This window comes from Panthera tigris, chromosome D2, assembly GCF_018350195.1.
Source record: "Panthera tigris isolate Pti1 chromosome D2, P.tigris_Pti1_mat1.1, whole genome shotgun sequence".
Lineage (NCBI taxonomy): Eukaryota > Metazoa > Chordata > Mammalia > Carnivora > Felidae > Panthera > Panthera tigris.
Window position 1 is genome coordinate 53,871,454 of NC_056670.1, and position 27,270 is coordinate 53,898,723.

Consider the following 27,270-nt stretch of genomic DNA (forward strand, 5'->3'; position numbering starts at 1 on the left):
TTCATTTCTGCTTTTATATTTTATTTCCACCTTCCTGCTAGCTTTGAATTTAATGTTCTCTCTTATATTTTATTAAAGTGGGAGATGATATCATTGACTTGGGACTTTTCTTCTTTTTCTATTTTAGGTATTCTAAGGCTTTAAGTTTTCCTCTAAGTGTTCTGTGTTGGATGTATCCCCATAAATTCTGGTAAGTTGTATTTTCATTATTATTCAATTAAAAATATTTTTCTTGTGACTTATTCTTTCACCCAATGATGACTTAGAAAGTGTGTGGTTTAATTTTCATATATTTGGGGTTTTCTTGTTATCTGATATTTTTAAAATTACTACTAAAGTTTACTTAGTATGGTTTTCTTTCAATTTGCATTCATTAGTTTATTATCTTGCAAACTAGTAATTCAGGTCATTTATTTTAAGGCACAGTTAAAATTTTCTGCTCTGAGTTACAGAGTAAAAAAAAAAAAAATCTGCCATTTTAAGTGTTAGAAGTTCAAGTTTTCTTTTCTAGAGATTTTCTTTTTTTTTTTTTAATTTTTTTTTAATGTTTTATTTATTTTTGAGACAGAGAGAGACAGAGCATGAACGGGGGAGGGTCAGAAAGAGGGAGACACAGAATCTGAAGCAGGCTCCAGGCTCTGAGCTGTCAGCACAGAGCCCGACGCGGGGCTCGAACTCATGGACCGCGAGATCATGACCTGAGCCGAAGTAGGACGCTTAACTGACTGAGCCACCCAGTCGCCCCATCTAGAGATTTTCTTTTGTTTTGAATTTATATAAATATTTATTAACCTTTATAGTCAAGTTAAAAAAGAGTTCTGTTGAATTTAGGAAAATTTATAATCTAATTCATTAGTTATTTAATTTGGAGATAAGGTAAACTAATTTGTTGAGAAAACATTTCATAGTCAGAACATGGAAAAATTCTATCAAACTCTCTTGAGCAAGCTAGGGAATCCATTTGGAGTTCATAGCCAGATTTCTATTTCTTTATTTGCTCTTTGTTTTCTGCAGTAAACAAGTGGTCAGACTGTGGCTTGAGCTAAAGATTTAACTTTAAAGTCCTTCCTGGGGGTCGGCAGCAGGGGGTGAGGGGGTTGCCTGGGTGGCTCTGTTGGTTAAGCACCTCACTTTGGCTCAGGTCATGATCTTAAGGTTTGTGAGTTCAAACCCCACATCTGCTCAGCCTCCACTGTCAGCACAGAGCCTGCCTCAGATCCTCTGTCCTCCTCTCTCTCTCTCTCAAAAATAAATCTTTAAAAAAAAATGTAAATAAAGTACTTGCTGGGACAGGGCAATCTCCTTTATATTTTGACCTAGCTCATTTATACCATTCTGTGTGGCTATTTTATTTCTTTTGAGATGAAAGAGAAAAAATTACATACGCAGAACACTTCAGATTTCTCATGTATTTACCAACAGGAGGACACGAAGCTCCTGATGAGCTAGAAGCATTAATTCCCAGTACAACATGCATTTATATAGTTTATACAATTGTTGTAAATACTAAGAAACCCTTTCTGGAAAGTCCTTTATCTTTGCTTAAAGCCATATAAAATCAGTATAAAGTTTTTTCTTTAATTTTTATATAAGGAATTTTTTCTAGCCTTGAGATCAGACATATAACATTGTATAAACGTAAGGTGTACAGCATGATTTATGTATATATTACAGATTACCACAATAAGGTTATTTAACACAAGCCTCCCTCCATAGTTACAGTTTTTTTGCATATGGTGAGAACTTTTAAAATCTATTCTCTTAGCAACTTTCAACAATATGATATAGTTTTGTTAACTATAGTCACCATGCTATACATTACATCCCCACAACTTACTCATCTTACAACTGGAAGCTTGTACCATTTGACCATATTAACTCATTTACCCCACCACCCACCCCTGGCAACCACTAATCTGTTCTCTGTGTCTATCCAGTCAGTTTTTTAGATTCCATATATGAGATCATACAGTATTTGTCTTTCTCTGACTTATTTCGTTTAGCATAATGTGTTGAAGATCCAACCATGTTGTTGCAAATGGCATTTTGTTTTATGGCTGAATAATACTCCATTGTATATACAATTGACCTGTGACCAGCAGAGGTTTGAAATAAATATATAGTACTGTATATTTATTTTTAAAAATTTTTAATAAAAATATACAGTACTGTAAATATATTTTCTCATGATTTTCTTAATACTTTTTCCCCAGCTTTGCTTTATTATAAGACTACCTAATATACAAAATATGTGTTAATCAACTGTTTATGTTATCAGTAAGGCTTCTGGTGAACAGTAGGCTTTAGTAGTTAAGTTTTGAGGGAGTCAAAAGTTATACACAGAGGAAGCTTTAGTGTTTTCTCTGTATAGTATCACATCATCTGCAAATAGTGACAATTTTATTTCCTTACCAATTTGGATGTGTTTTCTTTTCTTCCCCTGCCACCCCCTTTTTTCCTTTTTCTTATCTGAATGCTGTGCTTAGCACTTCTAGTACTATGTTGAATAAAAGTGGTGAGAGTGGGCACCTTTGTTTCCTTATATTAGAGGAGAAGCTCTAAGTTTTTCACCGTTGAGGTTGATGTTAGCTGTGGGTTTGTCAGATATGGCCTTTGTTATGTTGTGGTATGTTCCCTCTGAGCCCACTTTGTTGAGAGCTTTTATCATGAATGGATGTTGAATTTTGTCAAATACTTCTTCCAAAGTTATTGAGATCATGTGATTTTTTTTTTTTTTTTATCCTTCACTTATTTTTTGGAATAGTTTAAGGGGAATATGTTTTAGGTCTTCTTCTTTTAAATGTTTGGTAGAATTCACTAGTGAAGCCATCTGGTCCTGGACTTGTTTTTATTGGGAGTTTTTTGATTACTGATTAAATTTCCTTACTAGTAATCAGCCTGTTTAGCTTCAGGCTTTTGTTTTTAAGATTTTATTTTTCAGTAATCTCCATACCCATCGTGGGGCTCAAACTCGCAACCCCGAGATCAGGAGTTGCGTGCTTTTCCGACTGAGCCAGCCAGGTGTCCCCGGGTTTATTCTTGATCCTTGCGTGCAGCTCCCCCAAGACTTTCAGGCTTCAGCTCAAGTGGAGGTGTTTACTTGGTCCTTCTTACTTGGCCAGCTCTGATCTCCATTCTTTTTCTTCTACTCCGGAGAATCTGCAAAAATTCTTTTCAGATTCTAAGGCTCTTAAAATATTTTATAGTTAGCCTTTCGGCCACTCAGCACCTGATTTCAAATCAGAAATCACCTCAAGAATAAAATCATACAAATATCAGAGTTCCCAATATAGATTTCCCAAGCCCTCTGTTATCTTGTCCCCACAAATCCTCACAGCTTTCATCTTTTTCCCATGCTGACAAATTTATATGCACATGTGTGTGTGATAAGTCAGAAAGAGACAGAGACAGAGAGACCAAGACCTAGATATATAGATGTTATTTATTTCTGGAAATTCCTGGTCATTGCAATGAAATATTTACAGGTGATAGGATTTCCTACTTGAAAATCTATGAAGTTTTAGTTAAAAATTACTAAATCTACCAAAGAATTCAATCCTCAATATTATACAAGGATTTGGTCAAATAGTGTTTTGATTATATACTCATGATAGAAAAGTAAACAGACACATAATTTTTGTCTTATGCTTCAGTATGTATGAAAAATAAAAGTGCACATGTATGTGCAGCCACTTCACATTTATTCCTGAATAATGAAAGACACATATAGCAGCCTTTTTATATAAACAAAAATTCAAAAATAAATACCCTTGAATAAGGAGATAATTTTAAAAATTATAGCCATACAACAGGGTATTTTTATTTATATGACTTGTAAAAATATGTCACCAGCAAATCATAGGTATATTATAAATATATGTGTATACACACATACATAAAAACCCATATTTCTGATATGTGTATTCAAATATAACCATACATACACATCACCTTCCCCTATTCTTTGCCTTACTATGTCTGTGTATGTGTATGTCTCCATTTGTGTGTTTAACCAGTAGGGGAAAACAGGAAGGGAATCCTTGGACAGAGCAGCAAATTCAAGTTTTATCTCATGTTATTGCCTCTTGCTAGAATGATCTTCTGTTTTCTCCCTACATGTATATACTTATACATACACGTATACACAAATATGCATCACACACGATTTTTTTTTTTTTTTTTGAGAGAGATTGAGCACAAGCAGGCAAGGGGCAGAGAGAGGGGGAGAGAGAGAATCCCAAGCAGACTCCAAGCTCAGCACAGAGCCTGACATGGGGCTCGATCTCATGACTGCAAGATCATGGCTTGAGCTGAAATCAAGTGGGATGCTTAACCAACTAAGCCACCCAGGTGCCCCCCCCCAATTATTTTTTAATAATTATTGGGAAAAAAACAAATTGTACATGCCAAACTATCAAGAGATTATTCCCCTGGAGAGCTAACTGGAGTAAGAGACGAGCAAATTTTATATATTTAAAAAACTTTTTTAACTCATAGGATAATTTTTAATATTCAATATGACATTTGAAGTCTCTTACATTTGGTATACACTGTAGATGAGATACAGCTTAAGATCTCACAATTACAAAAAGAATTTTATTGGAAAGTGAGTTTTTGTTCCATGTGGGGAAATCTGAACTGAATCTGAAAGGATGAGGAAAATTAGAAGAGACAGGGTCAGGAATGTCATACAGCTAACACACAGGACAGAAAGCATCTGGCTTGTTCACATGAGGCCTGACCTTTCTTCAGACTGGAATGAAGCACAGCTTATATACGGGCGGTGCAGCACCCACCCCATTGACAACTGGGGCAGTTTTAAGGTCCTTTGGATCAACCACAGATTTCAATGTAAAATGCTGTAAAATGTTGGTCAGTAGTAAAAACAGCTCCATGCGGGCCAGGCCTTCTCCAATACAAACTCTCTTTCCTAAAAATGACACATAAATTAAATACTCATTTTTTTTCTGAGTCAGCACACAGGGAAGAAAATAAATATATTAATAGACTAATTAACCTATGCCTTCTTTTGTCTACACTGAAACCTGGTTACCTTCATTTCCTCAGTACGTTTGTGTGGGCATGTGTAAAGGCCAGGGCAGGTCACCACAAGATGGACCACTTTGGCATAAAAATTATTTTTAGTTAAAAGCAATCAAAACCCAGCAGATTCAAGAAAAGCTCCTTACCTCTCCCTCAACTTCCAGCTTATACCAAGAAGAGAGCAATTAACAGAGATTCTTCTTTACCTAAGAAACTTCTCTGTGTAACAGGGAGACCTTTGTTTTTGAAACATCTCTCTCACCTTCCCGCTAATGGTGTTCCTTCCCTGTGAATCCCCAGACCGCTTCCCCTCTCCTTAGCTCAGGATGTCATAGAAACCTCATGTTGCCTGACTGTATTTGAAATTTCATGTCTGTAGATTCCCCATATCTATGAAACTAAATTTGATTTTCTCCTCTTAATCTGTCTCATGTCAATTTCACTTTTTAGTCTAGCTGGGAAGGACCTTGAAAGGCAGAGGAAAATTTTTCATCCCGGACACCTGGCCTAGTTGGTAGTACACTTTAACACACTGGATGCTGCTTGTCACAAACATAGCTGTGGCTGGGAGATCCTTGGGACATCTGACCTAGAGCCGACAGAAGGTAAGATTTCCTACCATGTCAGTCTCCTGGAATCTGAGGAGTCTGATAGAGCAAGAACGGTGAGAGTCATTCTCTCTTTCTAAATTCAGATTAGCAGGAGAAAATACTTGTGTAACTAGGTCCTTGGGCTTAGCAACTCTTGGTAAATTTGGTAGAGCACTCTTTTGGAGGAAATAGATTAACCAGAGATAGTCTTTGTTTTCCTTGTTTCTTTTATGTTGTTTGTCATAAAAAGGAATTAGCATAGGGCAGAAAGCAGGCATAGGCCCTATAAGCCTGCTGTTTAAAGGACATCTTGGAAACCAAAGCTGCAAAACTGGTGGGTGCGGGTCGAACACTTAAAAGCTGTTAGAGCATTTGCCACCTTAAGAAGGTTCCCGTGATAGGATAAATTGGTCACAGAACAGGTTAGATTAACACTTGGCCACCTGCCAACCTCAAGGAAACAGCTGTGTAATGAGGTACACTTGAAAACAACACACAATCCCCAACTCTGTGGCACATTCCTTTTAGGAATGAGTGTGGCTCCAAGACACCCAAGATTTAGCTGAAGGAAAAACCAGATAGGGTTTTTCCCTTTGTCTTGTTCATAGAACAAGCTCCTAAGAGCTTGGCTTTGTGAGCAGTGAGAATATGCTCTTTGGTCTCCACCATCTGGAGGAGATACACCTATCCGGGTGCACCTTAATGTCCAATTGAAAGGAAGAGGGATAGGAGTCTCTCTCTCTTTCTGTCTGGCCATGCCAGCTCTCAAGGGTGTTTGTCATGAGAAGTCCCAGCCCATAGGAGCCTTTATATTCTCAACCTTCATTTCTTGTTAGTGCTGGAAACTCCCATTATAGGAGCACATGCCTAGTGTCACGGATTATTGTCTTTGACTGGAAGCATCTCAAGATTTTGTTGGAGACCAGCAATGAAGGCCTCTGCTTTCTTGTATTAATTATGGGAGTAAACTTTTGGATCATGAGGGCTGTGTCATCTATGCCCTTTCTCTGGACACCTCTTGTATCTTTGGTTAAGGCATTAAAAGGCTTATTGGCTTGAGTTGCTCATAACAGATCCTACTCATCAATGGCCCGACGACAGATCCTTTAAATTAGTTAATGTTTGAAAAAAGAAGAAAAACATTTTAAACTTAGTTGAATGGCTAGCCTCAGGGATTCCCTTGATAAGATGAAAGAAGAGGAACTAGACTTAAAATAAAGGTCCACATACAACATAAATTCCCCCTAAAATGCCTATTTTAACTTCCCTTTCCCTATAGGATTTACAGAGAGCACTCCATCTCTACGTTCAAATTCTACAGGCTGCTCATGTAATTGCTGAAAGCCAGGAAAGGAATTTAACAAAAGCAATAAGGCTCACTTTGCTTCTACCTTCCAGGGCACTGTAATTAGTTTGTGACAGCTTCAGGCATTCCTAGGCAATGTACTTGGCTAGTGTATCCTAGACCCCCAAGGCAAAAGAATTTGTGTCCCCTGGACAGCTGTAAAGCTTTTAAATTATCAAGCCCTTTTAACCTCTACTTTCAAAGGACCCTAGCAAATTTAGAGAGAAATTAAAAAGATTAATCACTAGTCACAACCCTCCCTTCAGAGAGGAAACATGACCAAAATTTCTCCTAGGCCCTCCTATAAATGATCAGGGAAAGGCCAATATTCAGGGACTGTTAGAAGCCCAGATTAAACTGTGCAACCAGAAAGAAGGCTTTTGTTAAAATGCTTCACACAGACTTTACAAAGGCATGAATCTTTTGATTCCCATTTTAATAAAAAATCTGCCTGATATAAAAAAGCAAATTTAGTTTAAAAAAAAAAAAAAGGGCCAATCCCGTGATATTCAGGCTGTAATCCAGTCCTTTGAGGAATTAGAAACAACTCTCTTTCAAAGCTCTACAAAACCAGAGATGCAACTCTAGAAATAAGTCAAAGCTTACCTCTCTTTACCAATCCCCAAACCTGGTCTATTTCTCTCAAAATGTTTACAGATACTACAGAAGATTACAATTTGGAACAATATTGTTTAGGACTTAAAAGAATAAGTACATTTTAAATAGTAATTACACTGAAACTCTAAAAAAATTTTTTTTTTTTTTACCTTCTCTGTCCCTTGAAATTATAAATTTAATGTCTTTGAACACAGCCCACAATCACCTGAGACTGAAAAAAAAGCAAGAGGTGGGGTAGGGTGACAGTGGTAGGGGAAGAGGACTTTCCAAGTACAAACTGCTAAAATGCCTCTTGTGTTCAGACTTGGAAAAAACTTGGATACTTTTCTCTGTGCCTTTGTGATGTAAATTTTCTACGTTTATCATCTCTAGGATGTAAAAGCCTTTCTTTTAAATACAAACTTCAGGGGCACCTGAGTAGCTCAGTTGGTTATCTAACTTTTTTTCTTTTTTAAAGTTTATTTACTTTGAAAGAGAGAGAGCATGGAGGAGGGGCAGGGGCGGGGGGCAAGAGAATCCAAGCAGGCTCTATGCTGTCAGTGCAGAGCCCAATTCAGGGCTTGTCCCCACAAACTGTGAGATCATGACCTGAGCTGAGATCAAGAGCTTATGCTTAACTGAGCCACCCAGGAGCCCCAGTATCAGACTCTTGATATTGACTCAGGTCATGATCTCAGTCATGAAATCGAGCCCCACATTGGGCTCCATGCTGAGCTTGGAGTCTGCTTGGGATTCTCTCTCTCTCTCTCTCAAAATGAAAAAATAAACATTTAAAAAATAAATTTGTAAAAGAGCTCCATTTAGTTGGCTTGAAGACAAGTACTTGTAAGGATTGGGCATTCTAAAACTCAGGAAGAGAGAAACTAACCTAAATATTTTTCAAGTTTATGTGATCTCAGAAAATATTCAATATTAAATTTTTTAATGTTTATTCATTTCTTAGACAGAGACAGAGCATGAACAGGGGAGGGGCAGAGAGAGAGGGAGACACAGAATATGAAGCAGGCTCCAGGCTTTGAGCTGTCAGCACAGAGCCTGATGTGAGGCTCGAACTCACAAGCTGTGAGATCATGACCTGAGCCGAAGTTGGATGCTTAACCCACCAAGTCACCCAGGTGCCCCGAAAATATTCAATATTAAAGCTAATTTAAAGTTGTTGGTTTAGAGTACCTGGGTGACTCAGTTGGTTGAGACTCTGACTCTTGATTTCAGCTTAGGTCATGATCCACAGGGTCATGGGATCAGGCTCTACATTGGGCTCTGTGCTCAGCATGGATTCTCTCTCTCCCTCTCCCCTGCTCACATGCACTCTCTCTCTCTCTCAAAAAAAAAAAAATTGTTGGTTTAATTAAAATAGCCATGTCTTTAGAGTTATCAGGATTAAATATAAAACTTTTATTCTGCCTATGTTTACTGAAAGTCAAATAAGTCCATATTATAGCTTACAAAATTTGTCAGGAAAAAGAAACTTAAAATAATGGTTGACTTTGTCTAATACCTTATAAAATGTTGTGGCTAGTCTCAGCATAACAGTTCAAAACAAGTAAATAGATGTAGGGGTGCCTGGTGGCTCAGTCAGTTGAGCGTCTCACTTCAGGTCATGATCTCACAGTTCATGAGTTCTAGCCCAACATTGGGCTCACTGCTGTCAGCTTGTCAGCACAGACCCCGCTTCAGATCCTCTGCCCCTCCCCTACTTGTGCTCTCCCAAAAAATAAATGTTAAAAAAATAATAAAAATAAATAGATAGAAAGATAAAATAGTTTACAGGTAAACTTTTTATTTTAAAAATAATAAAAATAAATAGATAGAAATAAGATTAAATGGTTTGTAGGTAAACTTTTAAAGGGCTACCAAAATCTTCAGTAACCTGAAGTTTTAAAGTTTGGCTAAGTTAAATGTTAAGTTAAATTCATTGAATATCTAGATCATTTCCAAATAAGATAAAATAATGAAACATTAAGTACCGAACATAGGTTTATCTGTTTTTGTTTCTTTTTTAAAAAATTTGTTGATTTATTTTGAGAGAGAGAAAGTGAATGTGAGCAGGGGAGGGACAAAGAGAGAGAGCATCCCAAGCAGGCTCTGCAATGTCAGTGCAGAGCCCAATGCAGGGCTTGATCCCATGAACCATGAGATCATGACCTGAGCCAAAATGAAGAGCCAGTCACTTTACTGACTGAGCCACCTGGGCGTCCCTCTATTTTTGTCTTATTACAGAGAAACTAAAGATAAATTTGGGTCTGTGAGTAAACCTGGTTTGTTCTTTACTGAAAGACTGTACTATGATGAAGTACATGTTTCTAAGTTACAAAATGTATTCACAAATTTGCCAATCTAAAAAATACTGGTATTATAGTTCACTGTGAAAGTGAGGTACCTCCGTCACAGACCTGCTAATCTGTGACACCAGGCAGGCACTCCTGTAATGGGTCTTCCTGGCACAAACAGGAAACAAAGGTTGAGATGACAAAGGTTCCTATGGGTTGGGACCTCTTAAGAACTGTCATGGCCAGAGAAAGACTTGGAGCCCCATTCTATTTGGCCACCAAGGTACACCCTGTTAAGTGCATCCTCCAGATGGTGGAGACCAAAGAGAATATTCTCACTGGTCACAAAGTCAAGCTCTTAGGACAAAGAACAAGACAAAAGGAAAAATCCTATCCTGTATATGTGCACTTTAACAGCTTTAGCTAAGTGTTGGGTAGCTTGGAGCCACACTAATACTTGAAGGATGTGCCACAGGGTTGGGGATTGTGTGTTGTTTCACAGGGTGCCTTTTTCTTGAGGCTGGCAGGTGATCTGTTATCAATCCAACCTGTTCTGTGACCAACTTATGCTATCACAGGAGACTTCTTGAAGTGGTGAGTGCTCGAACAGATTTTTAAAAAATATATTTTATTTTTTGGAGCACCTGGGTGGCTCAGTTGGTTGAGCATCTGCTTTTGGCTCAGGTCATGATCTCATGGTGGGTTTGTGAGTTTGAGCCCTGCATCGGGGTCTGTGCTGACAGTGAGGAGCCTGCTTGGAATTCTCTCTTTTTTAAAAAATTTTATTTTTTAAGCAAAATCCACACCCACCATGGGTCTCAAACCCACAACCTTGAGATCAAGAGTCACACACTCCACTGACCAAGCCAGCCAGGAGCCTTAGTTCTAACTTCTTTTAAGTATTCAACCCACGTCCACCAGTTTTGCAGCTTTGACTTCCAAGAAGTCTGTTAGCAACAGCTTTGACTTCATGTACCCATTAACATAGGGCAAAGTTTGTAGGACAAGTGACATAAAAGACACTAAGGAAAACAAAGACCATCTCTGGGGGGAAATAGATCAGTTACCGAAGAGTATCCTACAAAACTCAACAAGAGTCAGTCCCTAAGCCCAAGGAACCAGCCCTACAAGTATTTTCTCCTATTAATCTAAATTTGGGGAGAGAGAGAAAAAGGACTCTTATCGTTCTTGCTCCATCAGACTCTGTAGATACAGATTCTCAGAGACTGACATGCTAAGAAATCTTACCTTGTACCAGCTGTCCTCAGGGACTTTTGGCTATCATAGTGTGTGGGGTGAGCAGTGTCCAGCGAGTTAAGGTGTCCTGCTGACACACCAATTGTCTGTTGGGGAGCAAGAATTTCCTGTCCCCCTCAAGGTCCTCTTAGCTGGACTAAGAATCAAATTGACGTGAGACAAATAAACAGAAGAAAACCAAATTCAATTTCACGTGTGCAGAGAATCCACACAGACCTGAAAATTCCAAAGATGATCAGGCAAAATAAGGTATTTATGTCATCCTGAACTAAGAGGGTAGGAAAAAAAGAAATATTACAAATCAGCCACAAACATACTAACTAATCACTAATCCCCAGACTGGCAATTTCAAATGCTGTCTAGAGTCTAGTCATTCCTCCAGTGGAAATAGCCCTCCATTCTACTCTGCCTGCTCATATTTTCTACATCATTCTAGATCCAGCTCAGATATCATTTCTTTTATGCAAAGTTCTTTGATGTGCTCAGAGCATATAACTCACTTCTTTATCTGTTTTCCCTAACACTAGTTAATGCTTCTAAAACAGCACATTTCAGATGAAATTATAATTATTCACCTATCTCACATACTGGAACATAAGTTCTTAAGGTAAGGCCTCAGATCTTGCCCACAGTGTCAGGGCAAAAGCAGGTCTGCAAGCCCTGTGACTTGAATAGAAATCTCAAGGAGTCTCATTATGCAGTAATGGGCTCAAAATATAGGAAGAAAGGTAAGGAGTAGTAAAGCAGCATCTTGCTTTGAGATAATCTCCGGGAGTTGCACATAATCCTGGGACCACGATAGCAAGGGTTGCTTGATACTTGTTTTTCTTAGATATTCAATCAGGAGCAAATCTCCTATTTTTGTCTCTGTTTCAATTACTTCTACAGGAAAGGCCTGTTACCCTCGTGTCTTCCTCCTGTTTCTCCTTTGGAGTGTGCTGAATATTTTCCATTTCTCCTGCCTTCCAGCTCTCTTTTGTGTTTGTCTTTTATGCCTACTCTGTGTTCAGGAAGGTGATTTCTATAGATGCATAAACTGAGATGTTAGTTCCCTTCTGGGTTCTGAACAAATTCAGAGCATTGGACATTGAAAAAGTCAGAGTATTTATTCCCTCAATCCTACCCTGTCAGGCTATAGTTCAGGCAGTGGTTGTATCGCTTTACTATAGACACATCTCCCGTTGAGGCAGCCACCCTTTCTTTCCTAAAGGTCTATTTGGATCCCAGTAATGCCCTCCTTCCTTCATCCTTTCCAATTTAGGATGGTAACCTCTTCCTGCTTATGCTAATCTCTGAGTACTTTATAATATCTTGTTATTTACCTTAATCCTACCCACCCTCTGAAAATCGTCTCATCGTTACATTCTCTTTAATTAGCCTTTTTGAGTATGCCACCTGTTTCTTCCCAGGACACTGACAAATTAAAGGAAGATACTCAAATTTCCATTACCCTCTGCTCCTGCCCCTTTATAGGAATCTCAGTGGTGGGTCCTGGTGCCAAACTTGGTGAGGGCAGACTTCAATTGAACGAGAAATAACCTGGGCTTTGGGAGTGATGCCTCTAGCCTCATACAAATGACAATTTGTTCAGTCCAGAATAGCCTCCATGCAAAGCCTTCCTCATCTCACTGACCCCTGATGCATACATAAATATAAATATGAAGCTTGCTTACCTGCTGAAAAAGCCAGGAAGTAGTCACTCTTCTTAAAGTTGCCACTTTCATCCAGGAAGTGGCCAGGATCAAACTGATCTGGGTTGGGAAACTCTTTCTCACCATGCAGGACAGAAGTCAGAGATGTTAATATGGTTGTGCCCTGATATAAAGAGAAACAGATAAACTGGATTATGATGAAGGTCATGGAGCTTGAAATCCTTTTGTTTTATAGATGAGGAGACTGAGGCACAGAAGTGATTTATTTACTCCATGTCACAGAACAAACTAATGACCAACCCTAACAGGTTTTAAATCATGTAATGGCAGTCCAAAGCACCGTTAACAGACTCCAAACTTTGTAGCCGACACCAGCACTTGCTTTTCAGAAAACTAAGGGAGCTCCCTAGAGTGCACTGTTGACCAATGGATTTCAGTATTGTCTCAAGGTGCTGATGCCACTGAGAATGAGGTCTTCAAAACTCTACTTGAGTGGCCATATTCTTGAAAACCCTTCATCTTCCCATCAAAATGACAAATTTAGGGGTGTCTGGCTGGCTCAGTTGGCAAAGTGTGGGACTCTTGGTCTCAGGGTCTACGGGTTCTGACTTTGGGCAAAGAGCTTACTTAAAAAAATTTTTTTAAAGGTAACAAACGGGTAAGTTTGAAAGAGCTATGCTGTTTCAATTGAATTGTTGCATATTATTGTAGAAATGAGAGAGCATTTCTGCTTCCTAGTAGGGTGTTCTTAAACTCATAGATACAGTGCAACATAATGACTTGGAGGTTAGTTTTCAAAATCAACTGAATCTTTGGAAGACAGTATCGTCAGTCCTAGAATAGGCTTCCATATAAAGTTAGTTACAAAACACTTCTCCTGGCTGGTGGGACCATCTACTTCAGACTATAACAGAATAACTCCTTTGGAGTTGTCCTCACGACTAACACGAATATAAATCCAGAAAAAAAAGTATATAAAGAAACAGTTCTCTGGCACTGAACAAGAGGCAATCCAGGATTGTGATACTTCACTAAAGAGAAATTAGGTAGACCCTACAATCACTCTGAATTTCTGCCTGACAACACTTTCCTCCTAAGAGTTCAGGGAGGAGAAGGTCAAGCAAAGTGCTACTCTTTTTTGAGCTAAGGAGACAGAGATAAAAACTTGGCATCTAGAATTCATGAAGAAGGATACAGGCCAAGAAGAATCTACAAATAGGATCTCAAAGGTATATAAGACCTATAACCTTATAAGACTCTGTGAGTCCATGATTATGGGTTGGGAGGCACAAACACAGGAAACTCCATGAAGCCTATCAGGGTACGACTGCTTGAGAACTGCAGGTGGATAACACATGTTGTGCAGTGATAGAGGAACTGAGGTTCCAACCCAGCTAGGATGGAGAGAACTTTCTTAGCACCTCAGATGCTAAGGCAACCCCAAACTTCTAAATTGTTGGACTAAGGAACTCACATCAGACTAAGGGCCATGAACAAACACTAATTTCAGAATTGAAACCAATCCACAATGAAAGAGTTATAGTAAGCCTCACAGACTGAAAACCATCTGTCAGTAATTTAGCTTCCTGCCAAAATAAAAGTCAATGCTCTTTAAAGGAAGACAGCATAATCCAGACTCCCCACAAGGCATCATTCAAAATATTAAGCATATAATAAATCATTAAACATGTGAAAAAAGAAATGTGACCCAAAATTAAAGAAAAAAAATTCATAGAAACAGACCCCATAATATCCTAGTTGTCAGATTTATCACATAAGAGCTTCAAAGCATATGAGTGTATGAGTGTGTGTTTAACAGACACAGAACAGTCCATCCAAAAGCAACAGAGTACAGGTTCTTCTCAAGCACATGTGGAATATTCTTCAGGACAGATAATATGTTAGTGCACAAAATAAGCATTAACAAAAGGCAGAAGATTAAAATCATATCAACCATGTTTTCTGACCACAGTGATATGAATCTAGAAACATGAACAAAACTGAAAAATTCACAGATTTGTGGAGATGAAATAACATGCTACTGAACAACCAATGAGTTAAAGAATAAATCAAAAGAGAAACACATACCCTGAGAGAAATGAAATGGAAATACAACATACTGAAGCTTATGGGATGCAGGAAAAGCAGTTCAAAGAGGAAAGTTCATAGTAATAAATGCCTACATCAAGAAATATGAAAAATCTCAAACAACTCAACTTTATGCCTCATGGAACTAAAGAAAGAACAAATGAAGCCCGAAGTTAGGAGGAGCAAGGAAATAACAAAGATCAGGGTTGAAATAAATGAAATAGAAACTAAAAGAACAATAGAAAAGATCAATGAAACTAAGAGCTTGTTTTTTGAAAAGAAAGATAAGCAAAACTGACTAACCTTTAGTTAGTCTCACTAAGAAAAAAGAGAGGACTCTATATCAGAAATGAAATAGGCTATTACAACTGATACCACAGAAATCAAGAGAACATGAGACTGCCATGCATAATTATACACCAACAAATTGAACAACCTAGAAGATATAGATAAATTCCTAAAAACATACAACATACCAAGACTGAATCACAAAGAAATAGAAAATCTGAACAGACCTATTACTCTGATTGAATCAGTAATCAAAACTCTCTCAACAAACACAAGTCCAGGACCAGATAGCTTCACTGGTAGATTCTACCAAATATTTAAAGATGAATGAATACCAATCCTTCTCAACTCTATGTAAAAATAGAAGAGGAGGGAATACTTGTAAATTCATTTAGTGAGTCCAGCATAATCCTAGTACCAAAACCAGACGAGGATATCACAGGAAAAGGCCAATATCTCTGATGAATAAAGATGTAAAAATCCTCAGCAAAATCTTAGCAAACTGAATTGAAGTACAATAAAAGGATCATATACATAATCAAGTGGGATTTATCTCGGGGATGCAAGGATGGTTCAACATCCACAAGCCAATGTGATACACATTAAAAAACGAACTATAAAAACCATATGATCATTTCAGTAGATGCAGAAAAAAGCATCCGACAAAATTCAACATTCACTTATGACAAAAGTTCAACAAGTAAATAAAGAGGAAGTGTACCTCAACATCATAAAGGCCATATATGATAAGACAACAGCAAACATTATACTCAATGGTGAAAAGCTGAAAGCTTTTCCTCTAAGATCAGGAACAAAAGAAGGATGCCCACTGTCACCACTTGTAATGTTTTTTTGTGGTTTTTTTTGTTTTTGTTTTTTGAGACAGAGCATGAACAGGGGAGGGTCAGAGAGAGAGGGAGACACAGAATCTGAAGCAGGCTCCAGGCTCTGAGCTGTCAGCACAGAGCCCGACATGGGGCTCGAACTCACGGACCGCAATCATGACCTGAGCCAAAGTCGGATGCTTAACCAACTGAGCCATCCAGGCGCCCCCACTCTCACCACTTTTATTCAACATAGTATTACAAGTCCTAGTCTAGAGCATTAGCAAGAAAAAGAAATAAAGGGCATCCATACAGGAAAGAAGTAAAACTGTTACTATTTGAAGATAACATGATATTGTAGATCTAAAGACTCTACCCAAACTGTTAGAATAAACTGATACAAAATCAATACACAAAAATCTGTTGCATTTCTATACATTAATAATGAACTATAAATTAAGAAAACAGTCTTATTCACAATGGCATAAAAAAAATCTAGTAATAAATTTAACCAAGGAGGTGCAAGATTGTACACTTAAACCTGTAGGACACTGATGAAAGAAATGGAAGAAGACACAAATAAATGGAAAGATATTCTGTGCTCATGGACTGGGGAAAATTAATATTGTTAAAAATGTCCCTATCACCCAAAGCCATGTATAGATTCAATGCAATACCTATCAAGATTCCTATGGGATTTTTTCCAGGAATAGAACAAGTAATCCTAAAATTTGTATGGAGCCACAAAAGATCCTGAATAGCCAAAGAAATCTTGAGGAAGAAAAACAAACCTGGAGGCATCAAACTTTGTGATTTCGAACTCTGTTACAAAGCTATAGTCATTAAGACAGTATAGTACTGGCATAAAAACAAACACGGATAAATGAAACAGAATAGAGAGACCAGGAATAAACCCATGTATATATGGCCAATTAATTTCCAACAAAGGAGCCAAGGTATACAATCAAGAAAAGATAGTCTCTTCAATAAATGGTGTTGGAAAAACTGGGCAGCCACATACTAAAGAATAAAACTAGACCCTATCTTATGCCACACACAAAAATTAACTCAAAATAGATTAAAGAATTTCACATAAGACATAAAACCATAAAACTCCCAGAAGAAAACATAGGCAGTAAGCCACCTGGGCAATGAATACTATGAAGAAAATCCTGTGGGAGTCTAAGCACTATTACATATAAAATTGTATCAACAGAGTAAAAGGACAGAAGCATGTAGTCAGAGGGTAAGATGCCTGGGTTATGACTGTGCCATGCCTGTAGATGGTGATCTATAATCCTACTATTGTGATGGCTGATAACCTGAGATTCTTAAGGAGTAGTACAGATGAAATATCTCTCACCTTAGGAATGAGGTATTCTCTGAACTTAGTGTCCTGAGTCACTGCATGGGGCAGACTGTTGGGGACGAGGTCAATGAATCTCTGGATCTCATGTACCACAGCATCTGTGTAAGGCATGCGGCTCCTGTCCTGCATGCAGGGGCTCCGGTGTCTGCCAACCACACGGTCAATCTCTTCCTGGACTTTAGCTGGCAAGATAGGAATCAGAATTTATGTGAAATGGAAATGCCTTTTGGCTTAATCTTCTTAATCATGGTTACATTGTGGTAAGAGATTGGGCGAAGGGAAAATCACTTATGGTTACTACCATAGGGGGAAAAAAAAGAAATAATTTGTTTCCTGGCAAATTGGGATCTCATTAGAGACTTAAATATATGTACATATAAAATATAATTGTACCATGAAATTCAGCTCTGATTCTCTGTTTTGTGTACTTTTGTTTAACAACTCAAGGATCTATGATCTTGAAGGCTCACTACAGACCATGCTGTTTAACCACTTTGTGTATGCCAGTATTTTTAGAAAAAATTTTTAAACTTTATTTATTTATTTTGAGAGAGAGACTGGAGGAGGGGCAGAGAGGGAGAAAAGAGAGAATCCCAAGTAGGCTTCGTGCTGTCAGTGTGGAGCCTGATACAGGGATCAATCCCAGGATTCATGAGATCATGACCTGAACCGAAATCAAGAGACGCCTAACTGACTGAGCCACCCAGGCATCCTCAGTTTTCGTTTTAAGTACGTAAGTTCCAGGGGCGCCTGGGTGGCTCAGTCGGTTAAGCGTCCGACTTCAACTCAGGTCATGATCTCGCAGTCCGTGAGTTTGAGCCCCACGTCGGGCTCTGTGCTGACAGCTCAGAGCCTGGAGCCTGCTTTGGATTCTGTGTCTCCCTCTCTCTCTGACCCTCCCCCGTTCATGCTCTGGCTCTCTCTGTCTCAAAAATAAATAAACATTAAAAAAAATTTTTTTTAATAAATAAATATGTAAGTTCCAAGAGGGTAAGAACTACCCAGTGCCATAGATGCTTAATAAATAGAACTGAATAAGATATTTGATTCAGCACATAGTAACAAGAAGTTAACATTTAGAATGCAACATATGATAGGCATGCTGTACGACATATTACATTACTTTATAATTCCTCAAAATAGGTCTATGTGTTAGGTATTATTTTATGTGTCTTAAAAATGAGGAAACAGGTCCATAAAAGTAAATATACTTCTCAAGGACACCCAGGTATTACGTGGTTTTTCTCATTTCCAAACCCACAATCTTAGCAATTGAATAAGATTACTGAAATTTATGTTATGTTAATTGAAATGAAATTTATGTAATTTATGTTAATGAGTTATATTTTTCCTTTATTTGCAAAATATATCATACATAGTTTAAGTAGGACTACTCATTAGTTAAAACAAATGTTTATTAACTTTTTCTTACGAGGGAGAGGCTCTATGAATGTTAGGAAGCATTATCATCTCCCTTAAACAGATGAGGGGCCAAGATAAGCAGAGAGATAGTCATGAGTCTGAGGTCACACAGCTACTTACTAGTAAAGTCAGAATCCAAAGCCACTGTAGTTAGTCTATAACCCATTTTCTCCAGTACCATGTTGCTACTTTGGTCAAATGGTATTTATCTACTACCTGAAGAAGGAGTCTTTGTTAATGGATTATGTGAAAATTCTGTGGTTTGATAGCTATCAAGAAAACTTAGGAATTTTAGAGAAGTTTGAAGCTTTACCTTCTCAGGTTGAGAGGCTGGATTTTTATCTAGAAGAGAGTGATTATAGAAAGTGGTTAGGAGCTACTTGTAAAATCAGAATGCTTAAAAGAATGGCACAGTAAGGGATGAAAATGGGAAGAAAAGAAAAATACAAATGGATGTGATGTAAGAAAAAATGAAAATGGAAGCAATGTAGAAATATTACACAAAAAGGGCTTTTGCAATGTACACAAGACTTAAAGGTTTGGAGAAAAATGTCATGGTATTCACAGTCATAGTCAACATAGGTCTAATAAGAGTTAGTGAAGTTATTTGGCTGAAAGCGTGTCACTCAAAGGAAATAGTGCCATTATATCGCACAACGTATGAAAACGGGAATTTTGAGGCTATGCTTGTAAATTGCACCATTTGGAAAGCAGTTATTCTTTATAATGGGAGGACAGAAGGACCTTCAACAAAGGAGAAAAATCTGGTGATGTCATGGAGAAAAGCTTCCTGAGATGTAACTGTACTAAGAGTGTCTTAATGTGCCAAAGCACAGAACACTATACGGTAGTGAAGGAAATATCCTCTGAGATTAGCACTCAATAAAAAAAAAAGGAGGAAAAATGGAAAGGTTGTATTTGCAAGAGAAATCATATTTGGGAGGAAGAATTTATTTGCCCAAAAGGGTATATTTGAAAAGAATTTATTTGAATAAAGTTTTATTTAGGGAGTCTCTTTGATAAAGAAAGATTGTAATTTTGTTGAGTCAATCCTTACACTGCAAATTCATTTGAGAAGAAATATCTTTTGATATAGGCTCCTGGGTGGCTCAGTCGCTTAAGCATTGGAACCTTGATTTTGGCTTGGGTCATGATCTTGCAGTTTTGTGAGTTCGAGCCCCACATCCGGCTCTGTGCTGACAGTGCAGAGCCTGCTTGGGATTCTCTCTCTCTCCCTCTCAAGGCTTCTCTCTCTCTCAAAAACAAATAAACTTAAAAAAATATCTTTTGACAAAAATACATTTATCTGGACATGGAAGGCATGTCAAGTGACATCTTTTTAGAGAAAGCAGAAGGCTGATCCTTTCAGATCCTAAGAAAACTCTGCTTATTGCATCTGTCCCAACACAAATCAGGGACATTCCACCATAGCAGGGAAAACAATGGCCTCTGCCCTTCAAATTTCTGCTGCTGTTTAAATATTTCATTATCTTTTTGTACTATAATTGAATTTGAATTTAATTTATCCAATGACAGGAAGATGTACTAATGATGGAAATATTTTTTTTAATTTTTTTAATCTTTATTTTTGAGAGACACAGAGAGAGAGAGACAGACAGACAGACAGAGTTCAAGCAGGGGATGGACCCAGAGAGAGGGAAGCATAGAATCCAAAGCAGGCTCCAGGCTCTGAGCTGTTAGCACAGAGCCCGACGCAGGGCTCGAACTCACAGCTGTGAGATCATGACCTGAGCCAAAGTTGGACAGACGCCCAACCAACTGAGCCACCCAGGTGCCCCAGAAATATTTTTTTATTTAAATGTTTATTTATTTATTTTTGAGAGAGAACGAGCGGTGGAGGGGCAGAGAGAGAGAGAGAGAGGGAAAGAAAGAATCCCAAGCAGGTTCCACACTGTCAGCTCAGAGCCAGACTCGGTGCTCAATCCCACAAACTGTGAGATCATGACTTGAGCAGAAATCAGGAGTCAGATGCTTAACTGGCTGAGCCACCCAGGTGCTCCTAATGATGGAAAAATTTTCCTGTGCATTGTCTAGGCAGGTGAAGAGCGGGATAGTTGTCAGTGTCACCTTCTAATGTCTACCAGGAATTTCATTCTGCCCATCACCTGTGACCATACCTGTGACCCCTGGGTGCTTCAGCAGGAGCAGGAGTCCATACCTCAGGGTGGTGCTCGTTGTCTCTGTTCCTGCACTAATCACATCCCAGACAGTAATGATCAAGTTGTCCATGGTAAATTCAGACTGTTTATTGTGTTTTTCCTAGAAATAATGTGTTAGAATTACTTGATAAATGAAAGAGCCTCAGAGGTAACATAACTCAATATGACACCGTTATCTGGTGTGAGGGCTACAGTTAAAATATACTCAGAGTTATAAACTTCCAACAAGCCCTTTCTGATTCTTCACTTTCTCATCCCCTAGAGTTGATCAGTTCCTCTATAATTTCTTTGAAACATAATTTTTATCAAGTCCTCACTGCTACTCACTGTCCATTCTAGTATCTAATTACCTATTTTATAATGTCTGTTTTTCTCATTCAAGCCTCCAGAACCACCCATCCCCCACAATGCAGCTCTATTCCCAACCTCATCAGTCATCACACCCATGACAGTTGCTCAGTTACAATCAAGATCACCTCTCTGAAAGTTCCACACACTTGATCACTGCACTTACCGTTCCCTGGACCTACTTTATGTCTGTTCATCTAAGCTATAGTTTCTTCAAAACCTACCTCATCTGTGAAGATTTCCTAGTGCCACTCCAAAGGTAAGTCTTTCTAGATTCCTATCTGTTCCTGTGTTCCCTTATCTGTTACATCTTCCATTCTCAGAACTTACTTGATGAAGGATGATTATGTTGTGTATCATTTATCTTGAATGTGTGCGTATTTCAGTCTGTTCTCAAATTAAAAAAACCAGCTTTCACATGATAAATATAAAACCTCCTAAGTCACTTTCAGTGAGAATTTAGAAATAACTCGAGATACCCAATATGATTTGCACAATTATAGGTTATGCAAGCAATTAATACATCTTCAGTATATCCCAATTTCACTGGGAAGAACAAAGCTAATCCATGAGTCTCACCACCCACAAAGATAAAGGGTCACATTATACCTTTTCTATTTTGATCAGGAAGTAGTCAATAAAGTCTCGAGGGTTACTGAGGTCCAGGGATTCTTGGTGTTCTTTTATTTTTTCAACAATAAACCTACATTGGTTAGCAATGTTTTTAAGTAACACATTGTGACATCCTGGAAAGTGTATTAAAAGAGGAAAAGCATTGCAGAGCTGAAAGAGGAAAGAATCACTCATTAATTCACTCAACAAAGTTCTGTAGGCTCATATTATACATCAGACACCGAGTTCTATGCTGAGTAGATAAAGGTAAGACACGCTTCCCTCACTAGAACATACTTGGAACTTGAAGGAGAGAGAACTGACAAAATGTTAGGAGTTAGAGTATGCACAAGTCACAAAGCAATTTCAGAACCATTTAATTTCCCAACCATAACTCTATGAAGGAATCCAGGAGTATATCGCCTCTTCCAAAGAAGAATACTAAGGTTCAGAAAGGTTAGTCAACCATTCTAAGACACCAAACTAGCAACAGAGCTAGAACCTAGTGTTCATCCCTGTTTACTTACACATATTTCTACAGCCCCCTAAAAAAGTTTGCAGGGCTTTTTTTTTTTTTTTTTTTTGTAATTAAGAAACTACATCAGAAAAATTAATGGCTAAATTAGCTTATTTTTATTTAGGAGTTTTATACCTTTAAGAATGTGCACATTGCCCTTATTTATCTGTCCATTGCTAGTCCTAGAGTGTATGGACTCTGCTCTAGACAGTACTTCACGACTTAATACCGTTGTTAGGCACTGAAGCAATTTATTCAGGCTGGTAGCATGTATCCAACTAGACAGAGAATTGAGAAATCTAGATTCTGGGTCTAGCTCATTCCTTGCCTCGGCTAGGCCATTTTGGAAAATATGCTTAATATCTCTGGGTGACAGTTTCCTGGTCCAAAAACGAGTAGATGCTTTGTTCTCAAGAGTCCTTTCCAGGTGGAACACATCATAACCTTTTGATCCACACAGAATTTTAGTTCTTAATGATCATACAACATAAGATACTAACATTTTCTGACACTCTACTATAGTAAGACATACGTTTTACATCACCACCTTCTTCATCTATGGATATAAAAAAGGTTTCTCAAAAAAATGCCTTGCTATAATTGATGAACTATACTACATTTCTCTATTACTATATTTCATGTTTTAAATTTCATTTCAATACATTAAATTGATTTGATAAGTCACTAATTGGCTACAAATGATAATTTGATAAACATTACTTTAGCCATTTGGAAATAGGGCAAAGGACCAAGGTAGGCATGAGTGATAGACTACCTAGAAAATTATTTCCCATTTATTTATTTTTATTAAAAAAATATTTTTTTAAATGTTTATTTTTGGGAGAGAGAGCATGCGAGTAAAGGAAAGGGGGAGAAAGAGGGAGACACAGAATCCGAAGCAGGCTCCAGGCTCTGAGCTGTCAGCCCAGAGCCTGACGCGGGGCTCGAACTCACGAACTGTGACATCATGACCTGAGCCGAAGTCAGATGCTTAGCTGACTGAGCCACCCAGGTGCCCTGATTTTTTTTAAGTTTATTTATTTATTCATTTATTTATTTGTTTAGAGAGATCGTGTGCAAGTGGGGAGGGGCAGAGAGAGAGGGGGGAGAGAGAATCCCAAGCAGGTTCCACAGTGTCAGCACGGAGCTTGACTCAGGGTTCGAATCCACGAACTTGAGATCATGACCCGAGCCGAAATCAAGAGTCAGATAACCCACTCAGTCACCCAGGTGCCCTGAAAATTATTTCCCATTTAAAAAGAACCTTGGCTGGGGGCACCCGGCTGGCTCAGTTGAAAGACCATGTGGCTGTTGATCCAGGGGTTGTGAGTTCGAGCCCCATGGTGGGTGTAGAGATTACTTAAACACATTTTTTAAAAAAACTAAAACAAGAATAAAAATAAGGAGAACGTTGACATTACCTGTATCCAGGAGTTGCTTGAAATTAGGAGGTTTTCATGAAAATAGTTTATCAAGATTGAAAATTTCTTATCATCATACTCAAAACGATTCTGGAAAACAACGGAGCAGATCACATTGCAGGAAGCACAGCCCAGAAGGAAAGTAGGATCACAGGGAGATGCTAAAACAATAAAAGTTAAAGGTTAGAGCACAATTTTCATATAAATCTTAAGTTGACTGTTTTAAACAATTAAGAAGGGTTAACTTCTGGGATTTTTTTTAAGTATAGGAATTCCCTGGACATGTGATCATCACTATAAACTCAACATGCCTAAAATTTATTGTGCTTCCCCAAACAAAGCTGTCTACTCCAGTCTATTTATTTCCCCCCAAGTGTTCTCCTTGGGGAACTCCCCAAGAGTTCCCCCAAGTGTTCCCCAAATAAGAGCCACAAGATAATTCACAAGAATTACTGGGCACAGTCTGGATAAGCATAGGTCGGAAGCATCCAAAATAATGGAACACTGTACTAGTCTGTTAATAATGTTCTTGATAAACATTTATAGATTAAACCTGTAAAAATATTTAATATATTAAGTTGAAATTTTGCAAAACCATATGCGTAGTATAAGCCTCACATCTGTATCCCTCTTCTGCCAGGTCTCCCACCCGTTCTTTGTTGATAGACATCAAAAGTCCAAATGACAGTCATTGAAACTCTATTGCCACCTCCAGAAATTTATTCCAAGGAAGAAAGAAGTGCAAATACTTGTAAAAATGGCATGTTTAATATTAATAGCAGGAAAAAAAAAAGGGGGGGAAACAACTTGTCTGGACAATATATAACATTGGTTAAAAAACACAATGCCGGGCACCTGGGTGACTCAAATGGTTAAGCACCCGGCTCTTGGTTTTGGTTCAGGTCATGATCTCGAGCTTTTGTGGATTTGAGCCCCGCGTTGGGCTCTGCTGGAGGCGTGGAGCCTGCTTGGGATTCTCTCTCCCTTTCTCTGCCCCTCCCTTACTTGCGCACTCTCTGTTTCTCTCAACATAAATAATAAATTAAAAAAAAATAATATTGAAAAAAAACCACCATGTAGAAAACAGTACTATAATGGGGCAGCTGGGTGGCTCAGTTGGTTAAGCGTCCAACTTCAGCTCAGGGTCATGATCTCTGGTTCATGAGTTTGAGCCCCATGTCGGGCTCTGGGGTGACAGCTCAGAGCCTGGAGCCTGCTTCAGATTCTGTGTCTCCTTCTCTCTCTGCCCCTCCCCTGTTTATACTCTCTCTCTCTCTCTCTCAAATATAAACATTACAAAAAAATTTTTAAAAAGAAAATAGTACTATTTCCTTAACAGTGTTCTTGAAAAATATTTAAATATTGAGGTTCAAAAACCATATATGTCTTATGATCCTGATCTTATTCCTTCTCTGCCACGACTCCTGTCTACCCCTTCGTCTTCCACCTCCTCTCCAGTCTGGCAAGTGCATACACAAATACACACACTGAGCCAATTTGTGCTACCGAGGCTCACTCCATTCACATCCATAATCCTCCAGGTGAGCTATATAGCAGCCCTAAGCACTGAGAAGGATTTGGCATGAATCCTAGTGCTGAACCACTCGTGCTTTTTTTTCTCCTGATTTTACTAAGATATGATTGACAGCACTGTGTAAGTTTAAGGTGCACAGCATAATGACTTGACGTATATATACTGTGAAATGTTTGCAATGTTCTCAAGAAGTTACTAGAGAAATTACTTCATTTTTCAAGTTATTGTGGCTAAAACTACTAGCTCATTATCCAAATCCCCGTTCTCCTTGCTTTTCTGTGCACACAGAGAACCACATCTCACACTGCGTCTTAGAGCTGGTATGGTCCTGAGACCGAGTTAAAGCCATGGAATGTCTGCCATTGTCATACCTGGCCTACTGAAAACCTTATTTGCTCTTTTCTTTGTTCTTTGCTCTTTCTGCTACCCTGCAGAGAGATGAATCCTGGGTGACACTAGATGCCATGTGTTGAAGATATCAAGGCTCCTGTCAACCTGGTGCCTGAAAAGGCTATTGTGCCAACCCCTTCACTTCACTACTGTCATGTGAGCAAAAAGTAAACTTCTATGGTGCTTGAGCCATCAGATTTCTCTGTAGTCTATTTGAAAGAGCATATAGTCCTCCCAAACTATTACTGTTAAATACGTAAAGAAATACACACCATTGGTTTTTGTTAATGCTTCCACCAGATACAAGGCCTCCTCTTGAATTCTGTCTTCAATACTCTTCTTCCCCATGCCCATATTCCGCAAAACCATGAGGGAGAAACGCCGAACTTGCTTCCACTGCTCTCCGTTGCTGAAAATAATTCCTATCAGAAAAAAAAAAAAAAAAAAAAAAAAAAAAAAGGGAGGGATGCCTGGGTAGTTTAGTAGGTTAAGGGTCCAACTCTTAATCTCAGCTCAGGTCTTGATCTCAAAGTCATGAGTTCAAGCCCCTCATTGAAAAAAAAAAAAAGCCTCCTTAAAAAAGAGAGAGAAGAATGACCTCCATTGCCATCAATTCTAGCTGAGTCTTTATCTCAGCAAATGATAATGACACTGAAGCAGGAATGTAACTATGGTGTGGTGCCAGCCATAAGAATTCCAATGAGCCCTGCTTTACCTGCTTTCTGTTAGCCCAGCCTCATATCTGTCAAGACTCTGGGTTTTACATGTTACTTAACTCTTCTTCTCCATCTATTAGCTCCTTTAACCTCAGAATAACTCTGTGAACCAAGTGTTTTGTCTCCATTTTACTGGTGATCATGGAGGCAAAATGCTAGCTCTGTGGACCACACAGCTAATACATCATGGTGACTCCAAGTTGTAGGTGAAATTTTCAGGGCTGATTTTTGTATGTTGTAAGTGAATTGTAGGAGAGGCAACAAAAAGAGTCAATTCTCAAGAGAAGGAGAGAGAGCACTTGTGCACTGGAAGGAAGTTCATGAAAATCTATTCCTCTGATAAGAGACACAGTCTCTGCCCTCCTCATTTTAACATTTCCCTTCTGTGTGTAATGTCTCTGCCATGAAATATGGTTTTAACACCAAGGAAGGTCAATACCAGACTTCTGGAAGCCAAGACAATATCAGGAGAAAAAACAATTCTCATAGGATACTTGTCCATAGAGATTTTAAAGAATAGTGTAGAGGAGGAAGTGACTCCATTCAGGCCTTATCTCTTTTTACAGGAACCCAGTGACCCACCAGAGGACTGGACAGTTTAAGGCCAACTCCAGAAACAAATGGAAGACAGTTCAAGTACTTAATATAAAAACCTTTTTAAATTTCTTTTTCTTTCTTCCCTCCCTCCCTCCCTCTCTTTCTTTCTCTTTCTCTCTCTCTCTCTCTCTCTCTCTCTCTCTCTCTCTTTCTTTCATTGTTGGTCCCCTAGCAACAACTCAGTTCCAT

The 27,270-nt window shown here is 38.5% G+C and overlaps 1 protein-coding gene and 1 long non-coding RNA gene across 2 annotated transcripts in view; one reads left to right on the plus strand and one right to left on the minus strand.

Moving 5' to 3' along the window:
* The first annotated feature begins 31 nt into the window (after nt 1-31).
* LOC107179454 lies at nt 32-27,171 on the plus strand. Its single transcript, XR_001510082.1, has 4 exons — nt 32-190; nt 21,329-21,553; nt 25,813-25,924; nt 27,051-27,171. It is a non-coding gene; the product is annotated as an uncharacterized LOC107179454 (long non-coding RNA).
* The window catches only part of LOC102958169 (cytochrome P450 2C21-like), a 38,026-nt gene continuing 15,093 nt past the window's right edge, over nt 4,338-27,270 (minus strand). Inside the window, 7 exon segments of the mRNA XM_015536661.2 lie at nt 4,338-4,930; nt 12,797-12,938; nt 17,339-17,526; nt 20,905-21,046; nt 21,904-22,077; nt 23,845-24,005; nt 26,041-26,190. Coding sequence (XP_015392147.2) covers nt 4,749-4,930; nt 12,797-12,938; nt 17,339-17,526; nt 20,905-21,046; nt 21,904-22,077; nt 23,845-24,005; nt 26,041-26,190 — 1,139 coding nt within the window. The 3' untranslated portion in view covers nt 4,338-4,748.